The sequence below is a fragment of the Suricata suricatta genome, chromosome 5 (genome assembly GCF_006229205.1).
Source record: "Suricata suricatta isolate VVHF042 chromosome 5, meerkat_22Aug2017_6uvM2_HiC, whole genome shotgun sequence".
NCBI classification, from domain to species: domain Eukaryota; kingdom Metazoa; phylum Chordata; class Mammalia; order Carnivora; family Herpestidae; genus Suricata; species Suricata suricatta.
Genome location: NC_043704.1, coordinates 148240883 through 148260778, shown reverse-complemented (window position 1 = coordinate 148260778; position 19896 = coordinate 148240883). Strand labels below are relative to the sequence as shown.

The 19896-nt window shown below is 52.0% G+C and overlaps 1 protein-coding gene and 1 long non-coding RNA gene across 2 annotated transcripts in view; both read right to left on the bottom strand.

Annotated features, from left to right (window-relative positions):
* LOC115292909 overlaps positions 1 to 9799 on the bottom strand; it is a 16240-nt gene extending 6441 nt beyond the window's left edge. The window contains exons 1-2 of the long non-coding RNA XR_003909225.1: positions 9550 to 9799; positions 6660 to 6759 (exon numbers count right to left, since the gene is read on the bottom strand). This is a non-coding gene — a long non-coding RNA (uncharacterized LOC115292909). The remainder of the gene's footprint in view (positions 1 to 6659; positions 6760 to 9549) is intronic.
* Positions 9800 to 11466: 1667 nt separating this feature from the next.
* CNOT10 (CCR4-NOT transcription complex subunit 10) overlaps positions 11467 to 19896 on the bottom strand; it is a 55145-nt gene continuing 46715 nt past the window's right edge. Inside the window, exons 15-19 of the mRNA XM_029940471.1 lie at positions 17866 to 17996; positions 16717 to 16752; positions 16392 to 16519; positions 12765 to 12840; positions 11467 to 11875 (exon numbers count right to left, since the gene is read on the bottom strand). Coding sequence (XP_029796331.1) covers positions 11733 to 11875; positions 12765 to 12840; positions 16392 to 16519; positions 16717 to 16752; positions 17866 to 17996 — 514 coding nt within the window. The 3' untranslated portion in view covers positions 11467 to 11732. The remainder of the gene's footprint in view (positions 11876 to 12764; positions 12841 to 16391; positions 16520 to 16716; positions 16753 to 17865; positions 17997 to 19896) is intronic.

Sequence of the window (19896 nt, the reverse complement as noted above, 5' to 3'; positions counted from 1 at the left end):
TCTCACGTTCATGGGTTCGAGCCCTGCATCGGGCTCTGTGCTGACGGCTCAGAGCCCGGAGCCTGTTTCCAATTCTCTGTCTCCTTCTCTCTCTGCCCCTCCCCTGCTCATGCTCTTGACTATCTCTCAAAAATAAATATTAAAAAAATTTTTTAAAAAACAGAGTCCAACACTTAACCAGCTGAGCCACTCCCTATTAATTTTTTCAAGTAATCTCTAAGCCCAACATGGGGCTTAAACACAACCCCAAGATCAAGAGCCACATGGTCTGCTGAGTGAGCGAGCCAGGTGCCCCGATGACACTGGAGGCGGGGCTCTGTCTCACCAACAGTGAGATCATGACCTGAGCCGAGGTCCAGAGGGACACTTAATTCACCCAACCACCCAAGTGCCCCTCCTGTTATCTTTTTTTAAGTGATCTCTAAGCTCAACGTGGGGCTTGAACTCACAGCCCCAAGATCGAGTCACACGCTCCACCGACTGAACCAGCCAGGTGCTCCTTATCATGCCTGTAATATACATTAATCCGTACACATTACATATACAAACGGATGTATTATACACAGCCTTGAACTGTGTTAGTTACGGGTTAGGGGCACCGACCCCTGCACCGTTGAAAATCCATGTAGAACATGTGGCTCCCCAAAACTTAACTACTAATAACCTACTGTTGGCCAAAAGCCTTCCCAGTAACATCAACAATTAACACATCTTTTGTCTGTTTTATGGATTACATCCTGTTTTCTTACAATAAAGAAAGCCAGAGAAAAGAAAATGTTATTGAGAAACTACATTTGCAGTTCTGTCCTGAATTTATAGAGAAGAATCCACATGAGTGGAGCTGCCGCAGTTCGAAGTCCTGGCGTTGAGGGGCAGACTGTGCATGTGTGTGTTGTGCGTGTGTAAACCTAATTATATAGATGCAACTTAAAATTTTTGTTAATGTTTTACTTATTTTTGAAACAGAGAGACAGAGCATGAGCAGGGGAGGGGCAGAGATAGGAGGCACAGAATTTGAAGCAGGCTCCAGGCTCTGAGCTGTCAGCACAGAGCCTGATGCGGGGCTCGAACTCACAAACCCCGAGATCGTGACCGGAGCCGAAGTCACCGCCTGAGCCACCGAGGCACCCCACCTAACGTTATATATGGGATTGTTTTTCTGAACCGTTTGGAAGGAGATAGATACCCTTCTACTTCTCATCAGTTCCTTGTGCATTTCCTAAGACTACAAACGTTATTTTATAGAACCAAGTACACTTGCCGAGGTCAGGAGATGTCGCACTGATGCGTGCTGTCATCTAATCCGCGGACTGTAGGCACAGTTCACCAGCTGTCCCAATGATGTCCTTTCTGGGCATGTCTGTTTTTGCTCTCCAGGGCCCTGTGTCTCCTGTCCCCTTTCGCCTGGGACAGACCTCCCCCCACTTTGTGACACTGTCGAAGCATCCACGCCAGTTGTCCCCTCCAAGGGTTCAAACACCCCCTACGATCTCACCTCCCACCACGCTGTTACCAAACTCCTCTAGTGGGGACCGAGGGGAGGAGGGCTCTTTTCAGGGCCTCGTAAAACCTTACATAAACGACACAAACAAATTCCACTTTGACCACTGTCTTGTTAAAATTCCTCAAAAAAGTTAACTCCTTGGGGCCAAAGGACCTTCACAAAAGCCAGGTTGTCCTCTGACTCTTCACTGTTCCTCACAGGGTTTTATGTGCTTGTTAATGATTTTGTACCAATAGTTTTTCTTGCCCTTAAAGTTGGATTAATTGAATTTTAATTCAGTGGGATCACCCTTTAAAAAGAGGAACACAGGCTGTGCAGCTCTAGTTAAGACTGGTAGACCTAATTAAGACCTTTCTTGGGGCGCCTGGGTGGCTCAGTTGGTTAAGTGTTCAGCTTTGGCTCAGGTTATGATTTCATGGTTCATGGGTTCAAGCCCCGCATCGGGCTCTGTGCTGACAGCTCAGAGCCTGGAGTCTGCTTTGGATTCTGTGTCTCCCTCGCTCTCTGACCCTCCCCCACTCATGCTCTTTCACTCTCTCTCTATCAAAAATAAATGAACATTAAAAAATTAAAAAAAAAATCTTTGCGGCGCTTGGGTGGGTCAGTCGGTTGAGTGTCTGACTCTTTCTCTTGATTTCAGCTCAGGTCATGATCTCATGCTTTAGGAGTTTGAGCTCGGCATCAGGTTCTGTGCTGTCAGTGCAGAGCCTGCTTGGGATTCTCTCTCTCTCTCTTTTACTTCTTTAATCTTCACTGATCTGGCGCTCAGTAAGTGCCCAGCACTGTTCCAGAGCTTTATAAACATGACCTCATATAAGCTGCATAACTGGCCTCCAAGTTCACGTGATTACACTCCCACCTTACAAATAAGGAAACCGTAGCAAGAGAGGTGAGTAGCCCAAGGTCACACTTGGCACCTGGGACTTGGACCCGGGGAACCGGGCTCCAGGGTCTGTGTTTCCCACCTTCCCTGCAGCAGCTCCAGGGAGAGGGGACATGCGAGTGCATGCATCACCAACGACTTAGGAAGCAAAGTGGGTCACTTCGCAAAGGAAACCCGCCCATCGCCCAGTTTGAGCGATGAGAGTTTCATTGGGTGTCATGCCTGGGCAGTGTCTTCACTGGGCCCTTTGCCAACCCTGCCCTTCCCCGGGGAGCCCTTCCCCACGGGGACAGCAGGCCCCTTGGTCCTGCTACTGACCTGGCCACAGGAGCCCTGGGGTCCAAGAATTGGGCGGAGGCTTCTTTATATCCCCTCCCATCCCTGCCCATCTGCGGATTCATACAGCCCTCAGGGCTGCTGTCCACCCCGCGTCTCACCAGATGCGGCTCACGCATGAAGCGTGCGGCCAGTGGCTTCTCGCCTCTGGGCCCTTCTCCCTACCCCAGCAGGTTTCCTCTGACCGCCGTTCCGGCCATGGCCTGGGTCCTTCCCACACCCCCCAGGTTGGTCCCTTATCATGTTTGGTGCCAATGAAGCCTCCTTAATGAAATGGCAACAGAAAAATAAGTTTCCCAGGGCTGCCGGGTGGCTCAGTTGGTTAAATGGCCAAATCTTGATCTCGGGGTCGGGAGTTCAAGCCCCATGTTGGGCTCTGTGCTGGGCGTCAAGCCTACTTAGAAGAGAAGAGACGAAAAGAAGAAAAAAAAATGAGTTTCTCAACCTGGAAAGTGTGCCAGTTTTAGGCAGGACAATATGGATGTCTTGGTGCTTTCCTATTGGTTGTTTTGAGCTTGTGGGAAAAGGGGTGCTGGAATCTAAAGAGACAGGAGAGGAAGAGCTGAAATCTTTGTAAGAAACCACAGTCCTAGCTTCTGAGGAGAGGCACTTCAGCTTGGGGAAGGGGTGTCAGGAATGAAAACAATGAGCCTCCAAGTCATAAAAATGTATGTCCAGCCATCAATAAACAATCAGATAGGGGCGCCTGGGTGGCTCAGTCGGCCAGGCATCGGACTTTGGCTCAGGTCATGATCTCGTCGTTTGTGGGTTTGAGCCCCGTATCGGGCTCTGTGCTGACAGCTCAGAGCCTGGAGCCTGCTTTCAATTCTGTGTCTCCCTCTCTCTCAAAAATACACATTAAAAATATATTTTTTAAAAACAATCAGATAAATCCAGGTAGAGGAAACTTCTCCAAAACCGCTGGCCTGGAGCCCTCAAAACTGTCGGTGTCATGAGTGACCAAAAAGGCGTGGGGAATGTTCTGAACTAAAGAGGGCCTATGACAACCGCATGCGGTGTGGGATCCCAAAGTCGAATCTGGATGAAGGGGTAGAACGACAGAAAAGGGCATGGTGGGGGCGACTGAGAACATTTAAATATGGGTTGTGTTTTACTCAATAAAATTATAAATTACTTGGGAGCTATAATTGTGTTTGGTTACGTAGAGAACGTCCCTGTTCTGAGACATGCAGGCTGGAGCCTTCAGTGGTAAAGTGTCATGTCTGCAACTTACTCTCCAAAGTTCACTCAACAGTTAAATGAATGAATGGAGGGTGTGTGCGTGTAGGAGAGAGAAGAAGCATGCTAGAGCAAATGTTAGCAGTGTTCATAGGTGAATCTAGGACATAAAGGTGTTCATGAAACCACGTTTGCACTTTTATCCACATAAATACTTAATCTTTCTCAAAATAAAAGGAAGATAGGGTGAGAATGCAGAAGTGCAAGCCATAGAGCCTTCTAGAGAACCCACAGCAAATGGTGACTTATTCACTGCGTCCCCCAAGTAACACAGGACACCCACCATACCGTTCATGGTCATTTAGGGCAGCCAAGACACTAAGGCCCTCTAGGCAACTCACACACCTACAGGGTCTGAGAACGGAGACCCTTTGCCTACCTCGTATCACAAACCGCACTCTCTCCAGCACCCACTGTCCCCTGCAGTGTGACGGAGACCTTTCCTGGTTTTATTTATCCACAGTGTGCCTCCTATGGCCCAGTCCCCTCCCAAAGTCCCTGCCCCTCTCCCTCTGTCCACCTGAAATGAGACCTCCAGGAAGCCTTCTTTGAATTCTTGGGTTCTTGTTTCCGCCCTCACTTTGGCTTGGAACTCTTGAGGCTAGGCCTAGGTGCTCTGAACTGAACTTTCCACCTGTCCCTCCCGGCAGTGTGCCTTGCCCAGGGCAGGTGCCTTGGATGGTAAAAGTCTGATGGACAGGACTGGAGTGGATTACCCTGTGTCAGCTGGAGAACTACTTATTCATAACTTTCAGTCAGTGCCCACATTTTCCTGGCCCGATTATGATACAAAACCTTGCCTCCAACATTTAGGTGTTTCAGATTTGGTTGTGGAGAGGAGCTAAGGTAATACTTATGTGCACTATTTTTTTTCCAAGCTCGGATGCAGAATTCCTGAGCCTAGGAATAGGATGAAAAAGGTATCCATCCCCCTCTTTCCTTCACCCACAAACAAAGTAGAAGAAAAGTGAAACAAATGAGGTTAAATTAAACAACATAAAGTGTAAAACGTGGATTTAAAATGAAATTAAATAATGGACTAGAGAAACTTAAATAAAATGAACGAAATTAATGAAATAAAATTAGCAAAATGAAATGAACACGAATGAAATAATGAACCAAATAAGGAAACAATACACGAAATAAGATCAAAGAAATAAAAAGAAAGTAAAGTAAATAAAACTCAGCAAAAAACTAAATAAAAGAGCAGATGAACATAAGAAAGTAAACACAACGAAAAACATGAAATTCATCAGGTAAAAATCTCAATCATTGAAGGAACCTGTCAGGCAGGACCCCCGGGTCGGCAAAGGCTACCGCTCCGCCCTGGGAAGCGCGGGGTCCCCTCGGGGTCTCCGAGCCGGGGGACGCGGCTGCGGCCGCTGAGGGAGAAGGGAAGCTCGGGGCGCCCCGACACCCCCACCTCGCCGCCGGCAGGTGGCGTCCTGGGCCCCGAGCAGCCGGTCCGCCCGGCGCTGCGGGACCTCGGGCGACACGGCGACCCGTGCGCGGTGTCCCCTGCAGTGAACACGCACACGCTCCCACGCCGCGCGGCTGCTCGATCTGAGCGCCTGCAAAGGTGCGCCAGGGCACAGGTGCGAACGGCCAGCCGGTGCCCTCATCCTCCTCGATGGAATGAGTCGTCTGATATAAAATAATTGAAAGTGCCAAATAAAGTGGGAGTTGGAGGGGAAAAAAATGAAAGAACCTTCCTAGTGAGTGCCACAAAGGGAAAGGATATCCGTTCGGAAGGTTCCAGAATGGATACCTGGAGCCTTACCGGGGATTAAATGAAGACAGAGGACATTTGCAGAAGTCTTCAGCCCAGCCGAGCTGGGGGAGGGGAGGACGGGGGGTGGGGACCGGGACGAGGGGCCGCTCACATGCAAATGCCGCTGTGACAATCGGCCGGGCGCCTCCGCGCCCCCGGGAGGCCGGGTCGGGAACAAAGCATTAGCATTTTCTACATGTGAAAAGCCCGCATTCCTGGGCGGGGAGGCCGCCAGGGCGCCGGCCCCCTCCCCATTCACACTCCGGACCACACAGAGAGCCCCTCGCGCCAAATGCTCGAAGGTTCGTTGCAGCTTTTCTTTTGACCCGAGCGATGCATACGAAATGTAGATATTTCCCTAAACGCCGGCTTTGACATTTAATGCGATCCTAAGTAGTCTGAAATGTGGACGGGATTAGGAGGAGGCTTGGGGCCCACAGGGACACTTGGCCAAATCCTCCTAAATCCCCCAGGACAATTGTTTGTCACCACACGGATCCCCTGTGCCCCAAATGAGGGGGCTAATGAACCTCGCGCCCCTCCGCGGCACCCCCGCTCCGACCCCAGCGCCTACATGTCTGCCTTCTCCTTCCCAGGGAGAAAGAGGCTGACCGGGTCCATTGCTTGCTTCCTGTAGATCTGGGTTTGGTTACTTTAGGCCAGGCCAGCTTGACCGGTCACCCACTCATCCTGGGCCACTATTTAACTCACTCGATAAGGCTCAGAGGGTCAAGGATGCTGAGGCCCTGCGAACCCTGCGGCTTATGCTAATAGGCCACCCCCGCCTTGAAAGAAGTGGGTCCTGGACCACTGCCAGGCGGAGAGAGAAAACACATCAGCACATACTGCGCCCAGTGGACTTTGTAGGCCTAGAACAATCCGCACACTTTATAAGGTACAGCCAGGCCTGTCTTCAAGGTACTTACAGTCCCGGAGCGGGGAGAGAACAGCTGACAGACTGGGCCTGAAGATGTGCCACGTGACGGGCTCAACACAAAAGCCCAGAACGAACCCACATAAGCACGTCTGCAATGAAAAAAGATTTGGGGTTTAAGAGAAATCAATCGCCTTGGGGGTTAGGGCCACGGAGAGGCGGTGTGGGATGGCCAGGATGTTGACATGTTGAAACTGGAGAAGTTTCTAGGGAGTGGAAGGGACTGAGGCAGAGCCCTGGAGGCGGGAAATGGTGACTCCTATGCAGAGAATGCAGTTTGGGGAGGGGTGAGTAGGTACCAAGAAGAGCCCTTGCGGGCTTTCAGAAGGAGCCCCAGGGCAGGATTCAGCACAGTCACCGGCTGGGAGGAGGAGGGACCTGAGGCAGGGAGACTTGTGACCTCTTGTCACCAGAGGGTGAGGACGGCGGCAGGGTGGGGAGAATGGCACTGAGAACACAGTATTCACTGAACAACTACTCTGCCCCAGATCCTAGTATGAAAACCACAACATGAGTCTCCAAATAGAGTCGCTTATGCTAAGCCCCTCAGCACCAAACTGAGCCTCAGCTTACGGTTTTGGGTCTCCCAGAAACGGAATCGTATCTAGTTAATCAGATGCACTAGTTATCGCCAATAGCCCCCTACTATTTATAAAGAAACGTTGCCATAACCAACCCTTTTCTGCCAGCATAACTTCCTTGTTCCCATTTCCTTCTGCTGTTCCTTCCTCCCTTCCTTCCTGTTTATGTTTGCGAGACAGTGTGTGAGCAGGGGAGGGGCAGAGAAAGAGGGAGACACAGAAAATGAAGCGGGCTCCAGGCTCCGAGCTGGCAGCCCTAGCTCCACGTGGGCCTCGAACTCAAACTGCAGGATCGTGACCTAAGCCGAAGTCGAGGCTTCACTGCCTGAGCCACCCTGGCGCCCGCGTCTTTTATTTTGTACAGGTCCTCGGAGCTCCTTCCTGCAAGCTTGAGTGCTGCCCAATTTGAATCGATTGTTGCTCCAACTCTTAAAATTTTTAATATGCCTCAGTTTAACTTTTAACATGGGGCACATCCAGAGTGAGAGAGGTAATTTCCCCGGCTCCTCCTGTTGTACGCAGATTTTAATACCGGCTCCAAAAACCAGAGACCGCCAGGGAGGCCGAATCACGCATGCAAAAGCAAAGGGCTTTGTTAAGAATTTAGGCCCGGCCAGCCTAAACTCGGGCTCACAGACTTCAACAGCACACTGCAACCACGTGGAGCGAGGGCGAGGGGGGGGGGGCGCGCGGGCAGGGCCTTTTATGAGTTTGGGAAGGGGGAGTTACAGGAAATTGTGACACCGGTGCAGGGGTCCAATCATTATAGCATCATATCATTGACAGTAACTTTAACCAATTACAGAGTGGCCCCGGCCTCACGTAGGGCGTGACTAGGCTCCACACGTAGGGCGTGACTAGTCTTAACCTCCATCTTTAGGCCCGCCTCCAGAAATGTTAAAGGTGTTAGCTGGTCTTTCCTGATTGGGTGTTACGAGGGTTGTCTGAGAAGCTGACACTTGGGCCTCCAAGGTCAGAGTCAGTTTGATTCAGACCTGTCCTTACACTCCCGCCCATCCGCAGAGCTGCCTCAATGTGTAATGTTTCCTGACTAGAGCGGGACACAGCCTCAGCTTTGCCATCTGTGACGTCACACGGTGAAGATCGTGGCCTTCCCATTGGGCACCTCCAGCAGTAACAAGGGCCAGCCCCTCAAAGATCATTTCAGCCCAATGGGGAGATAACCATGGATATCCCCGTTTCACAGATGAGGAAAACGAGGTGCATAGAAGCTTAACTGGATCGAGATCGAACTAGTCCCAGTGAGGGAATTGAAGCCAGTCCGTGAGGTCCTCAGGCCCTTCTCTCCAGGCTTCCACTGGGGACCGGACAGGAGACTGAGCGGGAGCACCCGGCTGAAGGAAGTGTGGAGAAGGGCCGGGCTGAGCAGGTCACAGGCCACGAGAGGGCCGGTGAATCTGCCGGAATGTCCTCCGGGTGCACCTTGCACCATGGCCTCATCTGAGTCCTCACGGGGTCCTGAGGAAAGGTACCCTCATTCTACAGAGGGGAGAGGGACGAGGGCCCTTTGCTTGGTCACCTGGACCGAGTAGTCTGCCAGAGCGGCGCGTGCTGGGTGCAAGTCTCAGGGGACGCTGCTAGGAAGTGGCCGCCCGGTCGTGACACACGGGGGGAGGCTGTGTGGCGCCCATGGGTGGGCAGGTGGGGGCTGGGAGGCCGGGGGTGGGGGGGCACAGGCCTTCCCACTCTCACCGGTCTGTGCATCATGCCCTTTTGGAGGCTGAACGGCTAGTGGAGCTTGGACAGAAGCTAATGAGGCTCTTCTCAGAACTCCCCTCAGGGGCGCCTGGCTGCCTCAGTCAGCCGAGCATAGGATTCTTGATCCTGGGGTTGTGCGTTCGAGCCCCACGTTGGGTGTAGAGATTAATTAAAAATAAGACCTTAAAAAATTCACAACCCTAGTAATTAAGGCTTCAGATTGATGCCCACAAACCCGTATCTGTTCCCGGAAAACCATCCACCACAGAAGAAAACCTGTGTATCACAAGAGACCCAAAGTGGGAAGAAACTGGGGACACCCAGGAAAAGCATCAGGGAAATGGCGTTTAGAATCTTGTAGCATACTCGTTTAGGTCACTGAAGAAAGGTGGCATTACACATTGGGGCAGGGACAGGTGGGAAGGCTTCCTGGCTGACAGGGAGTAGTGAAGAGCTCACTTTGGGTGGGGCGGGCCGTGGAAGGCGCGGCTCGGCTGACAGACGCTCACACTCGCCCGGCCTCCCCTTCCTGTCCTCGCAAGGGGCTTCCTCCCGGCCTTCCCCGCGGCTAAGGAGGCCTACCCGACGTGACCTGACGCGGGAGATGTGGAACTGAGGTCTCCTGGAGTTTCTGGGGGAGTTTGCTCCTGAGAGTCTCCTGGGAGGTAGGTGCCTCCGCCCTCGGCTTCTTGCCTTCAATGCAGACGCAAGGCTGGGACATCGGTGACGGGGGACAGAAGCCCGAATGCTAAGGGCAGCGGCATGGACAGACAGAGCCGAGGCCATGAGGGCATCATGGGCTCTAGAACCAAGGCCAACGGCCGCCTGGGTATCTATCCTCAAGTGAGAGGAAAACGGTCGTTGGGAGTCAGAACCTGTGGTTGCTCACGAACGGCCACGTGTATTCTTACTCAACACGGCAACGCGGGGCCCCTGCTCACGGCTCGTCCTGCTCCCCCACAAACCGACCGCGAGCAGGGCAAGTCTTCGTTCCTGGACAGTGATCCGAGGATGTACTGTCCTCCAGTACAGCGAGCAGGCCTCCCCCCAGTCCGCGCACCCGTGATCCTGCGGGGCCCCACCGATTTACACGTTCTGGACTCCTGCTCCAGAAAACGCTCCGGCCAAACAACTCTGCTACCTCCGGCAGCGCGATCCATCCGGGGCTCACCGCGCCGCGGCTGCTCAGGATTCTCTCCTCCCCTCGCTCTCTGGCCCTTGTCTGCTTGCGTTCTCCCTCTCAGAAAATAAACACCGGGCAATGTCGAGTCCCCCCACAAATCCCTTGTTTGGCAAACACCCCTCCCTGCCTGAGCACAGCAAGTCAGGTCAAGTTTCGGGTAAATGACAGGTGTCATCCACGTTCCCCCCCAGGCGCCAGAGTGAGGAAGTCCCTGGGTTCAGCTGGGGTGTCACACTTCCCTGAGTGTGGTCTCCAGACTAGGGAACTGAAGAGAGGGGGACAGCAAGTGACACTAACAGCAAGCTTTGATGAACCTACCAACATGATGGCAGCCGGGAGGTCACCCAGTTTTCTTCTTTTTCCTTTTTTTAAGATTTTAAGTAATCTTTATACCTAATGTGGGACTTGAACTCACAACCCTGAGGATCAAGAGTTGCATGCTCCTTTGACTGAGCCAGCCAGGTGTCCCTCACTCAATTTTTCTAAAGCAAGTCTGCAGTATAGCTTTTTTACCCTTTAATGTATTGACCTTATGGACAAATTCTGGCCATGTCAATCCCATAACACACACCTGTCTATCGAAAAGAAACAATTTTTAAAAAATTATTCTTTGGGGGCACCTGGGCAACTCAGTTGAGCATCTGACTTCAGCTCAGTCACGATTGCACGGTTCACGGGTTGGAGCCCCGCGTGGGGCTCTCTGTGCTGACAGCTCAGAGCCTGGAGCTGCTTCAGATTCTGTGTCCCCCTCTCTCCCTGCCCCTCCCCTGCTCGTGCTCTCTTGCTCTCAAAACTAAACCTTAAAAAAATAAAAAGATAAATAAAACTTAAGTAAGTAATGTCTACACCCCATGTGGGGCTCACACTGACAAGCTGAGATCAAGAGTCCCATCTCTACTGACGGGGACTGCCAGGTGCCCTCAAAGATGCGATTTATAATTCTTGGTTGCATCTGCACAGGGATTAGCAATGACCCTGAGCTCCCCGCTAAGGACCCCGGAGCCGGGGCCCCTGCCTGAGGGTGATGTGCACCTGCGTGTCTGCATCTGTGGTCTTGAGGCAAGTGACTCCTAGCGGGCCAGTCATCTCTTCTTAGGCCAATTTTACTGGCCCTGTGGGTTTATTGTGCATGTCCTGGTCCTTTCAGTCACAACCAGGCTGCGACCACACCCACGTCCCTCCTCGCAGCCCCCAGGCCAGCTTCTGGATTAGCTACGCATCTACTGACAGGTCTCTTGGCTTGTAAAACTTTCGCACTAAATCTCAGATGCCAAAAATAGCCCAACAGTGGAAAAAGACAAAATTCTACAAGACTGTTCTGGTAAGAAGATGTTTTAATTGCCTATGATACAGATACATAACAAAACTTAAAAGAAAAACAGATGAAAAGGAGTTTGTGAATCCTTTATTTTAAGTAAGCTTCTGGCAAAACAAACACCCAGGGGTTAGAATCGTTTCAAAATTGTGTCTTCAAAACTAGCACCTTTCACCATCTGTTTTTTATTCATTTTGCTGTGGTACAACCGAAAAGGCCCGTAAATACTCCCCTGGGTCTCAAGTAACAGTTTTCTGAGCAAACACGTCACTTCCTCTGCGCAGTGAACGCCGGCATCTGCACGGGCTGGACGGGCTGGACCACCGGCTTCTTCCTCGGCTCAGACAGCGCCTTCACGGCGGGGAGCAGCTGGCTCCTCTTGATGATCTGGAGGGCCAGCTGCGCGTTCCCTGTGAGACAGGGGCGAGTCAGGGCGGCGGCGCGAGCGTCAGCACCGTGCCGGGAGGGCAGTGGTCTGCCACCTTGCTGCCCAAGAGGCCACGGGACACGTGTGTCCCGTTCCCAGAAGCTGATTTCAGAGACATGGGTGTGCCCTGGGAACAGGATTTCTAGAAGCCCCACAGTGATTAGGAGGCAGAGCCCAGCTTGAGAACCTGCCTCCAAAGGCAGCCACCTGCGGCAGGGGCTCTGGGGCCAGGAGGCGCCGGCCAGCGGGGTCCCACGCACTTCCGTGCCATAGAAATCTATAAAAAGAGAGGAAGCATGTGCGGATGCCCACGAGCAAAAGGAGGCCTGACTTAGAACCTTCCATGCCTGTTGCTGCCATGTCTTCCGCGCGGGTCTCTGGTCCACCTCATGCTGCCTCTCACACGGGCCCTGGCCTTTCTTCTGTGAGTCGATGGGCTGGATGCGCTCTGGAGGCCCGGCCTGCCTTTAGGTCTGGGTGATTCTCAGCAAGGACGGGCTCACCGTAACTCATTCATGACATCTACACTCAAAATCCCACAGTGTACCACACCGAGCCACCGGCTTGCTGGCTCATGTTCTCAATTTGGGCTGCCTCAGAGGAAAGGTAACTAGTAGGGATAGATTATAATTCAGTGTCAGAAGCTACGCTTTCCTTCCTTTTCACAGATAAAAGCCAACCTGGTGTAACTCACAAGAAGCAGGAATTTGTTAAGATCCCCAAAACTCCCTAGCTCCGTTTTTTTTTTCCCAGAAGGACTTGATGGGTAAGATCTTCGAGGAAGGCAAAGTTTCAAATTCAAGGAGACAGAGCAGAAACCAAGGACCTTGGGCTCTTTGAAAGGACCCATCCTGCCTGGAGACAAGCCTTACCGTTTTGCAGCTCAAGGTAGACCGCCAGCAAGATAGCTTCGGGGGGCACTTCCTTCGGGGGGATCATGGAGGCCGCCTTTGCTCAGAACAGAAAAGACACCCATGAAACACCGACCGCTTAAGACACAAAGTAGTAACAGAAAATAAAAGCCCGCCAGCGACACGTTGGCAAACCTGTGGACTCGCTCTACGTGAGCACCTAGGAACGACTCCGGACCGCTGACGTCAGTCCTTGTCCGCGCCCACCTGCCCGCCAGACATGGACTTTCTCATTCAATTATTCACTCTTTTCCTTACCTAGCCATCATGAATTCTTTTTCCACTTTTAAAAATGCTTTATTTATTTTTGAGAGAGAGAGACCACGAGCAGGGAGGGGCAGAGAGAGAGGGAGACACAGAATCCAAAGCAGGTTCCAGGCTCTGAGCTGTCAGCACAGAACCCGATGCAGGGCTCAAACCCACAAACCGTGAGTGAAGATCATGACCTGAGCTGAAGTCGGCTGCTTAGCAGACTGAGCCACCCAGGTGCCCCCATCATGAATTCTTGTTCCCTCTTGGTTTTCACTCGCTTGGGGTTCTTCTTTCATATCTTGATTCTGCATGGTTTAAAGAAGGGTGTCGGCAATTTCTGATTCCACACTCCAGTCACGGGTTCAGGTCTGTCGGTGGGCCTTCACTATAGACGTAGTTGCACTTATGTTCAAATCAGCACGTCCACTTGTTTTCCTAAGCAACAACTCTGTATTGTAGGCCGCAAGTTCCCAACGTCAGCAATAAGAATTCAGACTAAAACGTTGGAGACACAGGGGCACCTGGTGGCTCAGTCGGTTAAGTGCCTGACTCTAGATTTCAGCTCAGGTCATGATCTCACAGTTCATGGATCTGAGCCCCATGCTGGGCTTTGCACTGACAGTGTGGAGCCTGCTTGGGATTCTCTCTCTCTCTCTCTCTCTCTCTCTCTCTCTCTCTCTCTCTCTCTCTCTCTCTCCTCCCCACCCGCCCCGTGCTCTCTCTCACAGCGAAAAAAATAAACTTAAAAACTTAGAAAAACAACATACCATTAAGCATGTTCGATGTCCCCATTCTTGAGGACTGAAACAGCACAATTTTGTCAAACACAATAATTCAATCAATTAAGCACCATGCCGGCCCCCCTGGGCCTGAGAGTCTCATCTCCGGCCAGCAGGTTCTCCCTGCCCCGCGCTGAGGAAGGGCCAGGCTTGCTCCTTGCACGTCAGCCGTGCCCAGATCACACGTGTATTTGCTCAGTCTGGGCCTCTCTGGGCTGCAGCCTTTTCCTCACCCTTTCCTATCAACTTGTCCTTCCCCATCCAGGGTCAGGTGTTCCTGCTGCCAGGCTGCTCACCGGAAAGTGTGCATGTGTGAGCGCTGACTGACCAGAGGTGGGTGTGCAGGTACGACAGGGGCTCGTCCTCATAACAACCAGCCTGTCAACAGCTACCAGCACTCCAGACAAATGCACCCGGATACTAGGGAGAGGAGAGCGAGGGTACCGTGAACGCGCAGGGAGGACTTGAGGACTTCGGGCCGTGCAGCCTCAGCGCTCCGTCTGGGTCTGGACACCGGAGAAGCAGACAGGGAGGGGGCCTCGCAGGCCAGGCTGTGGGACTGGGAGCTCGTGGAGGTTGGCTCCTGGCAGCTCCCTGGGAAACCGTGGACGAGCCGGGCCCCTCTCCTCTGGGGCGCACGCCCAAGTTCCTCACGACTATGGGGAGGCTTTTGTCCCTCTCCCCACGTCACTGCGATGCGACAGCTCAGCTCACAGCATGAGGGTTTACACGTCTAGGCCAAGCTTCACATGGGCAGGAGCGTCTGCACCGCACTGTGGGGACTGAAACCTCCCAGCAGCTCGTGACATAGGTCACTTCGCAACCCGGGCGTGGCCACGCTCTGCAGGTCCCAGCGGCGGCCTCAGGAGGCGTGATAGTGCCGTGGGCACCTGCTGATTGGAGAGGCTCCTGGGGACCCTCTCCGCGGAGCACTTCCCGGCCGTCCGGGCGGGGCGGGCCCCCAGTACACAGAGGTCCAGGCACCGCCTTAACCCACAAACCAAGGGACCGAACCAAACCCCCCTCAGACCCGAACCAGCCCGAGCCCATCTGCCTTCCCGGCGTGGCGGCCCCCGCGGTGCCAGGGCTGAGCCGAACCGCGACCCGCCGCAAGCCGGGACCAGAAGCCGTGTGCCCCCGTCCCCGGGGTCGGCGGGCAGGCTCAGGGCTGTGAGAGACCCCTGGCCCTGGCAGAGCGCGGGGAGATGCTGCCTCTCCTTCCCAGTCAACTCGTGTGGAGAGAGAACGGCCAACACAACTGCAGATCCGTCACTTCCCTCCTCCGTTTGGGATCGGAGTGCTGACGAGGTGCCACGAAGGGGACCAGAGGTCACTCGCGGTTATTTCCCCACGCAAGGCTCTTCGATGCTATGCCTAACACGGGGGACTTCCTAGGAAATTTCCAGAAGCCAGCACTCTCTCTGGAGAATAGGTTTAATTTCCACTTCAGCTACTCCGACAAGCGTGCAGGACGTGGGCCCTCGCGTGGGCTGCGGGGAACACCGGCACAAACTTTCTGTATCGGAAGCCTTAGAATTCTGCATCCCTCTTCCCTGCGATTCCCGCTTCCCCTGCTGTCACCGCCGGGCTCACCGAGGCGTGGGCGCCCGGGAACTCGCTGAGCCGACAGCCTGCTGAGGAGTCACCGCTTTCCGCGTCTGCGCCAGCCCTCGGAGCGGCCACCGGTGACGCCTCTTCCCCTTTGACGGGTGAGGGTGCAGGACCGCGCGGATAGGCGGGAACCCTGAGGAGGCCCAGGCCGGTCCTGGCGGAGCCGCAGGGCCGATGCGCCATGTCCGTGGTGGGGTCAGGGGTGTATGTAGTTCAGTGACACGCGGCCAGCCTTCTTCAGCGGAGTTTCTCTCCGCCGAGCTTTCCGTCTGAAGTCCCCGGTTTAGTGCTCCAGCCCCACCGCCCTGTCCCTGCCCTGAAACCAGTGTCTGCGGCTTCAGACGTGTCCTCTGACAGCTTTTATGCATGTACATCCTGGTCCCTTCGCGGAGTCCATCCTGGATATCTGATCACTTCGGGACACAGAGTTTATGGCCACATGGTGCTTGACTATATGGAAACACCATTACTTAAACGGTCCCTTATTGGGCGCCTGGGTGGCTCAGTCGGTTAAGCATCCCTTCGGCTCAGGCATGATGTTGTGGTTCAGAGTTCGAGCCCCACGTCGGGCTCTGTGCTGACAGCTCAGAGCCTGGAGGCTGTCTTCGGATTCCGTGTCTCCCTCTCTCTCTGCCCCTTCCCCTGCTTGTGTTCTATATCTCTCTCTCTGTCTCTGTCTCTCTCAAATCTAAACATTAAAAAAACAAATGATCACTTATTTAGATGGTTTCCAATCTTTTGAAATTTTAATTATTAAAACCATCAGGAAGAAATCTCCCATCACGTGTCTAGGTTCATTTTAACAGCTGATCAGTTGTTTACCTTGCAAGAATATTTCTAAGCCTGGAAAAGTAATGCTTTGATTTTTAACAAACTGGCCAGAGCCTCACGCCAAGTCGCAGACCCGGGACCCCGAGCCTCCCGCGGGCCGCCCCTCCAGCCTCACCTGGTGGAGACACTTCCGGGCTTTGTCGTACTCACTCCTCAGACAGTAGGCGCTGCCGAGATTGAACAGCATCACGGTCCTGGCAGAGGTGACGGAACTGGGGTAGCACTGAGGGGCCCGCTTCCCAGCTGGGGAAAAAGAGCGCGGACGCTGGTGAAGTGGCGGGGTCAAGGGCAAGGGGCAAGCCTGTCCGCCGCCCGCAGCTGCTCGGGAGAGGGCGCGGTGGTGTTTCGGAGGCTGACAATGGAGGACGCAGAGGGTGGCCGTCTGCATCCTTGGGGTGCGGGCCGGGCTACTTTGAGTATTTACGGAACTTCTTACTCACAGGATTCCATTGCTTCATTTTCACCTTTGTCTGATCCTACAAAGACAGGACAATAAACCTGAGGGGGAAGGACAACAGAGCTTATTTTCTGGAAACCTAATTTGTTATGAGATGGAAAACCTAGTCTCCAAGCAACCTGCCCGTGGGTCATGGAGGTCCTCCGGGAGGACCCACCCCGTCCTGCATAACGGTCTTGCACGAAATGAATGCCAGTCTTGCTTTCTTAAACACTTAGCCACGCGTTCAAACTGACTTCTGAATGCTTATTTCTACTTTTCCCTGGACCACAGACTCCCTCCAAAAGCAAAGTACAGAATGAGAATCAAAACAAACGGTTTTGGAGGTGCCTGGGTGGCTCAGCTGGTTAAGTGTCAGATTCTTGATAATGCCTCCAGTGGTGATCTGGTGGGCTGCAGGATCAAGCCCAGGGCTGGGCTCTGCACTGAGTGTGGAGCCTGCCTGGCTTCTCGCTCTCTTCCTGTCTCCCGTTCATTTGCGTGCGCGATCTCTCTCTCAAAGTAAACAGACAAGCATTTCAAAACAAAACAAACCGTTCTAATACTACCAGGCTTTCAAAAGTGACAATTAAGTTATTTAAAATAGTCCGTCTCGGGGCGCCTGGGTGGCTCAGTCGGTTAAGCCTCCGACTTCGGCTCAGGTCAGATCTCACGTTCGTGGGTTCGAGCCCCGTGTCAGGCTCTGTGCTGACTCTAGCTCAGAGCCTGGAGCCTGCTTTCAGTTCTGTGTCTCCTTCTTTCTCTGCCCCTGCCCCTCTCATGCTCTGTCTCTCTATCAAAAATAAATAAAATATTTAAAAAAAAAGTTAAAAAAAAATAAATAAAATAGTCCGTCTCTTTTTTTTTATTGATAAGTAATCTCTCCATCCAACATGGAGCTTGAACTCATGACCCCAAGATCAGAGTTGCATGCTCTACCAACTGAGCCAGCCAGGCACCCTCTAAAGTGAGTGTACAGACCATGTGATATGATAATCAACTCCTAGATCTACCCAGCAATTACTACAAAATAAGTAGTACAGTCAAATTTTCTTCCCTCCCAACTGTGCCCTTAAATTTCCACACATCCTGAGTGACAACAGGAAGGCAGTGGGAGTGAAGACCAGGCCTGATCAAATGTGTCCTCACTAACCTTGGTCCTGTTCATTTGAAGAGATCCCCAAGGAAACATCAGTGACATTCTCGGGGTTCAGGTGAGTAATGGCATCAGATATTCTGTCCAGAGAGATGAGGGCTTCTGCAGCGTATAAATGGCCCAGAAACCTAAGACAAAATAAACAGATTATTTACACAAAACACCCAGTGTAAAATAAGATTTGGTGTACATATGCTTCAGGTATTTCAAGTCTTTGAATTGAAATAGAAGTTTATAAATGGATTAAGGGTTAAATTTTATCTCTTTATAAAAATATCTTAAAGTATACAATAACTGTTCATATTAGCTAAGTTGGAACAAATTAAGAGAGCAGTTCACGGGGTGTCTGGGTGGCTCAGTCAGTTAAGCATCTGACTTCAGGTCATGATCTCATGGTTTGGTTCGTGGGTTCAAGCCCCGCATCGGACTCTGTGTGGCTAGCTCTGAGCCTGGAGTCTGTCTTCGGATTCTGTGTCCCCCTGTCTCTCTGCCCCTCCCCATGCTCGTGCTCTTTTTCTCTTTCTCTCTCTGTCTCAAAAATAAACATTAATAAAAAAAAGGTTTTCTTTTTAAAGTAACCTCTACACCTATCATGGAGCTTGAACTCACAACACAAAGATCAAGAGTTGCATGCTCCGAGGCGCCTGGGGGCTCAGTCGGTCCGGCTTCGGCTCTGGTCATGATCTAACGGTTCGTGGGTTCGAGCCCCGCATCGGGCTCTGTGCTGACAGCTAGCTCAGAGCCTGGAGCCTGCTTCAGATTCTGTAGCTCCCTCTCTCTCTGACCGTCCCCTGCTCCAGCTGTCTCTCTTTGTCTCTCAAAAATAAATAAAAGAAACATTAAAAAAAAAAAAAAAAGAGTTGCATGCTTCACTGACTGAGCCAGTGAGGTGCCCCGTAATATTTTTAAAAATTTATTTACTTACTTAATTTATTTAATCTCGATGCCCAACTCATTTTAAATGGCTAGCTCAGGTCTCACCTACTCTAGCTAGCCTGCCCCAACTGAATCAGTCCCCATGAATCTCAAGTCCTCAGATTTTAGGCTGTTTTCAATATAACCTTTTTAAGGATTTATTATACACATTAACTCCTCAAGAGCTCTTTACTTTATTATTAAGGATTTTCTTCTAATTACCAGGAGTTGCAATTTCTTTTTACTTTGCTTCTCCGCCAAATACTTGACCAGAAATGCCCGCTTTTTAAAAAATCAGGAACTTCAATTATATTTTGAAATAAGATAATTTAACAATTTTTTTATTTTTAAATTTTTTAAAATCTTTTTTTAAATGTTTTAAATTTATTTTTGAGAGACAGAGAGACAGTGTGAGCAGGGGAGGGTCAGAGAGAGAGGGAGACAGAATCTGAAGCAGGCTCCAGGCTGCAAGCTGTCAGCACAGAGCCCGATGTGGGGCTTGAACCCACGAACCGTGAGATCATGACCTGAGTCAAAGCCGGATGCTCAACCGACTGAGCCACCCAGGTGCCCCACAATTTTGTTTAATGTAGTATCCACAAGTCAGTAACCATTACGAAACATGAACACACATATCTAAAGAACTAGTTCAAACTGTCTTCTGTGAATTGATTTGAAGACAGTTTCCGTTTTTGGCCGAATGCAATGCCTTCATGACTCTAGAGGCCGGGAAACCTCTCACTAGGGTGTGTGGAGGGCAAGGAGCAGTGGGGGTGGGTGGCGCACTGAGCTGTCGCAGAAAGGATGGCCTGCCTGTCCTCACTGGGAAGACGGGCAGTGACCGTGGTGTCCCTTAAGAAATCAGTACTTAGGAAAGAATAGTCAAGAGAATCAAAAAGAAATGACCAGACTTGGCTTGGCCGATCTCCTGGAAGTAAAACCCTGCAGCGGATGGCAAGAGCGAGCCTGGGATTTCCCTGAGGACAGGGACCACAGTGTCCACCAAAGAACCGTGCGCAGCAGGGAGGGTCTGATTCACCTCTGCCGGAAAGGGAAACAGAAGACCGCTCTCGTACTGGCCGAGCGCCGCAACCGACCTCGGCTGGCCGCTCC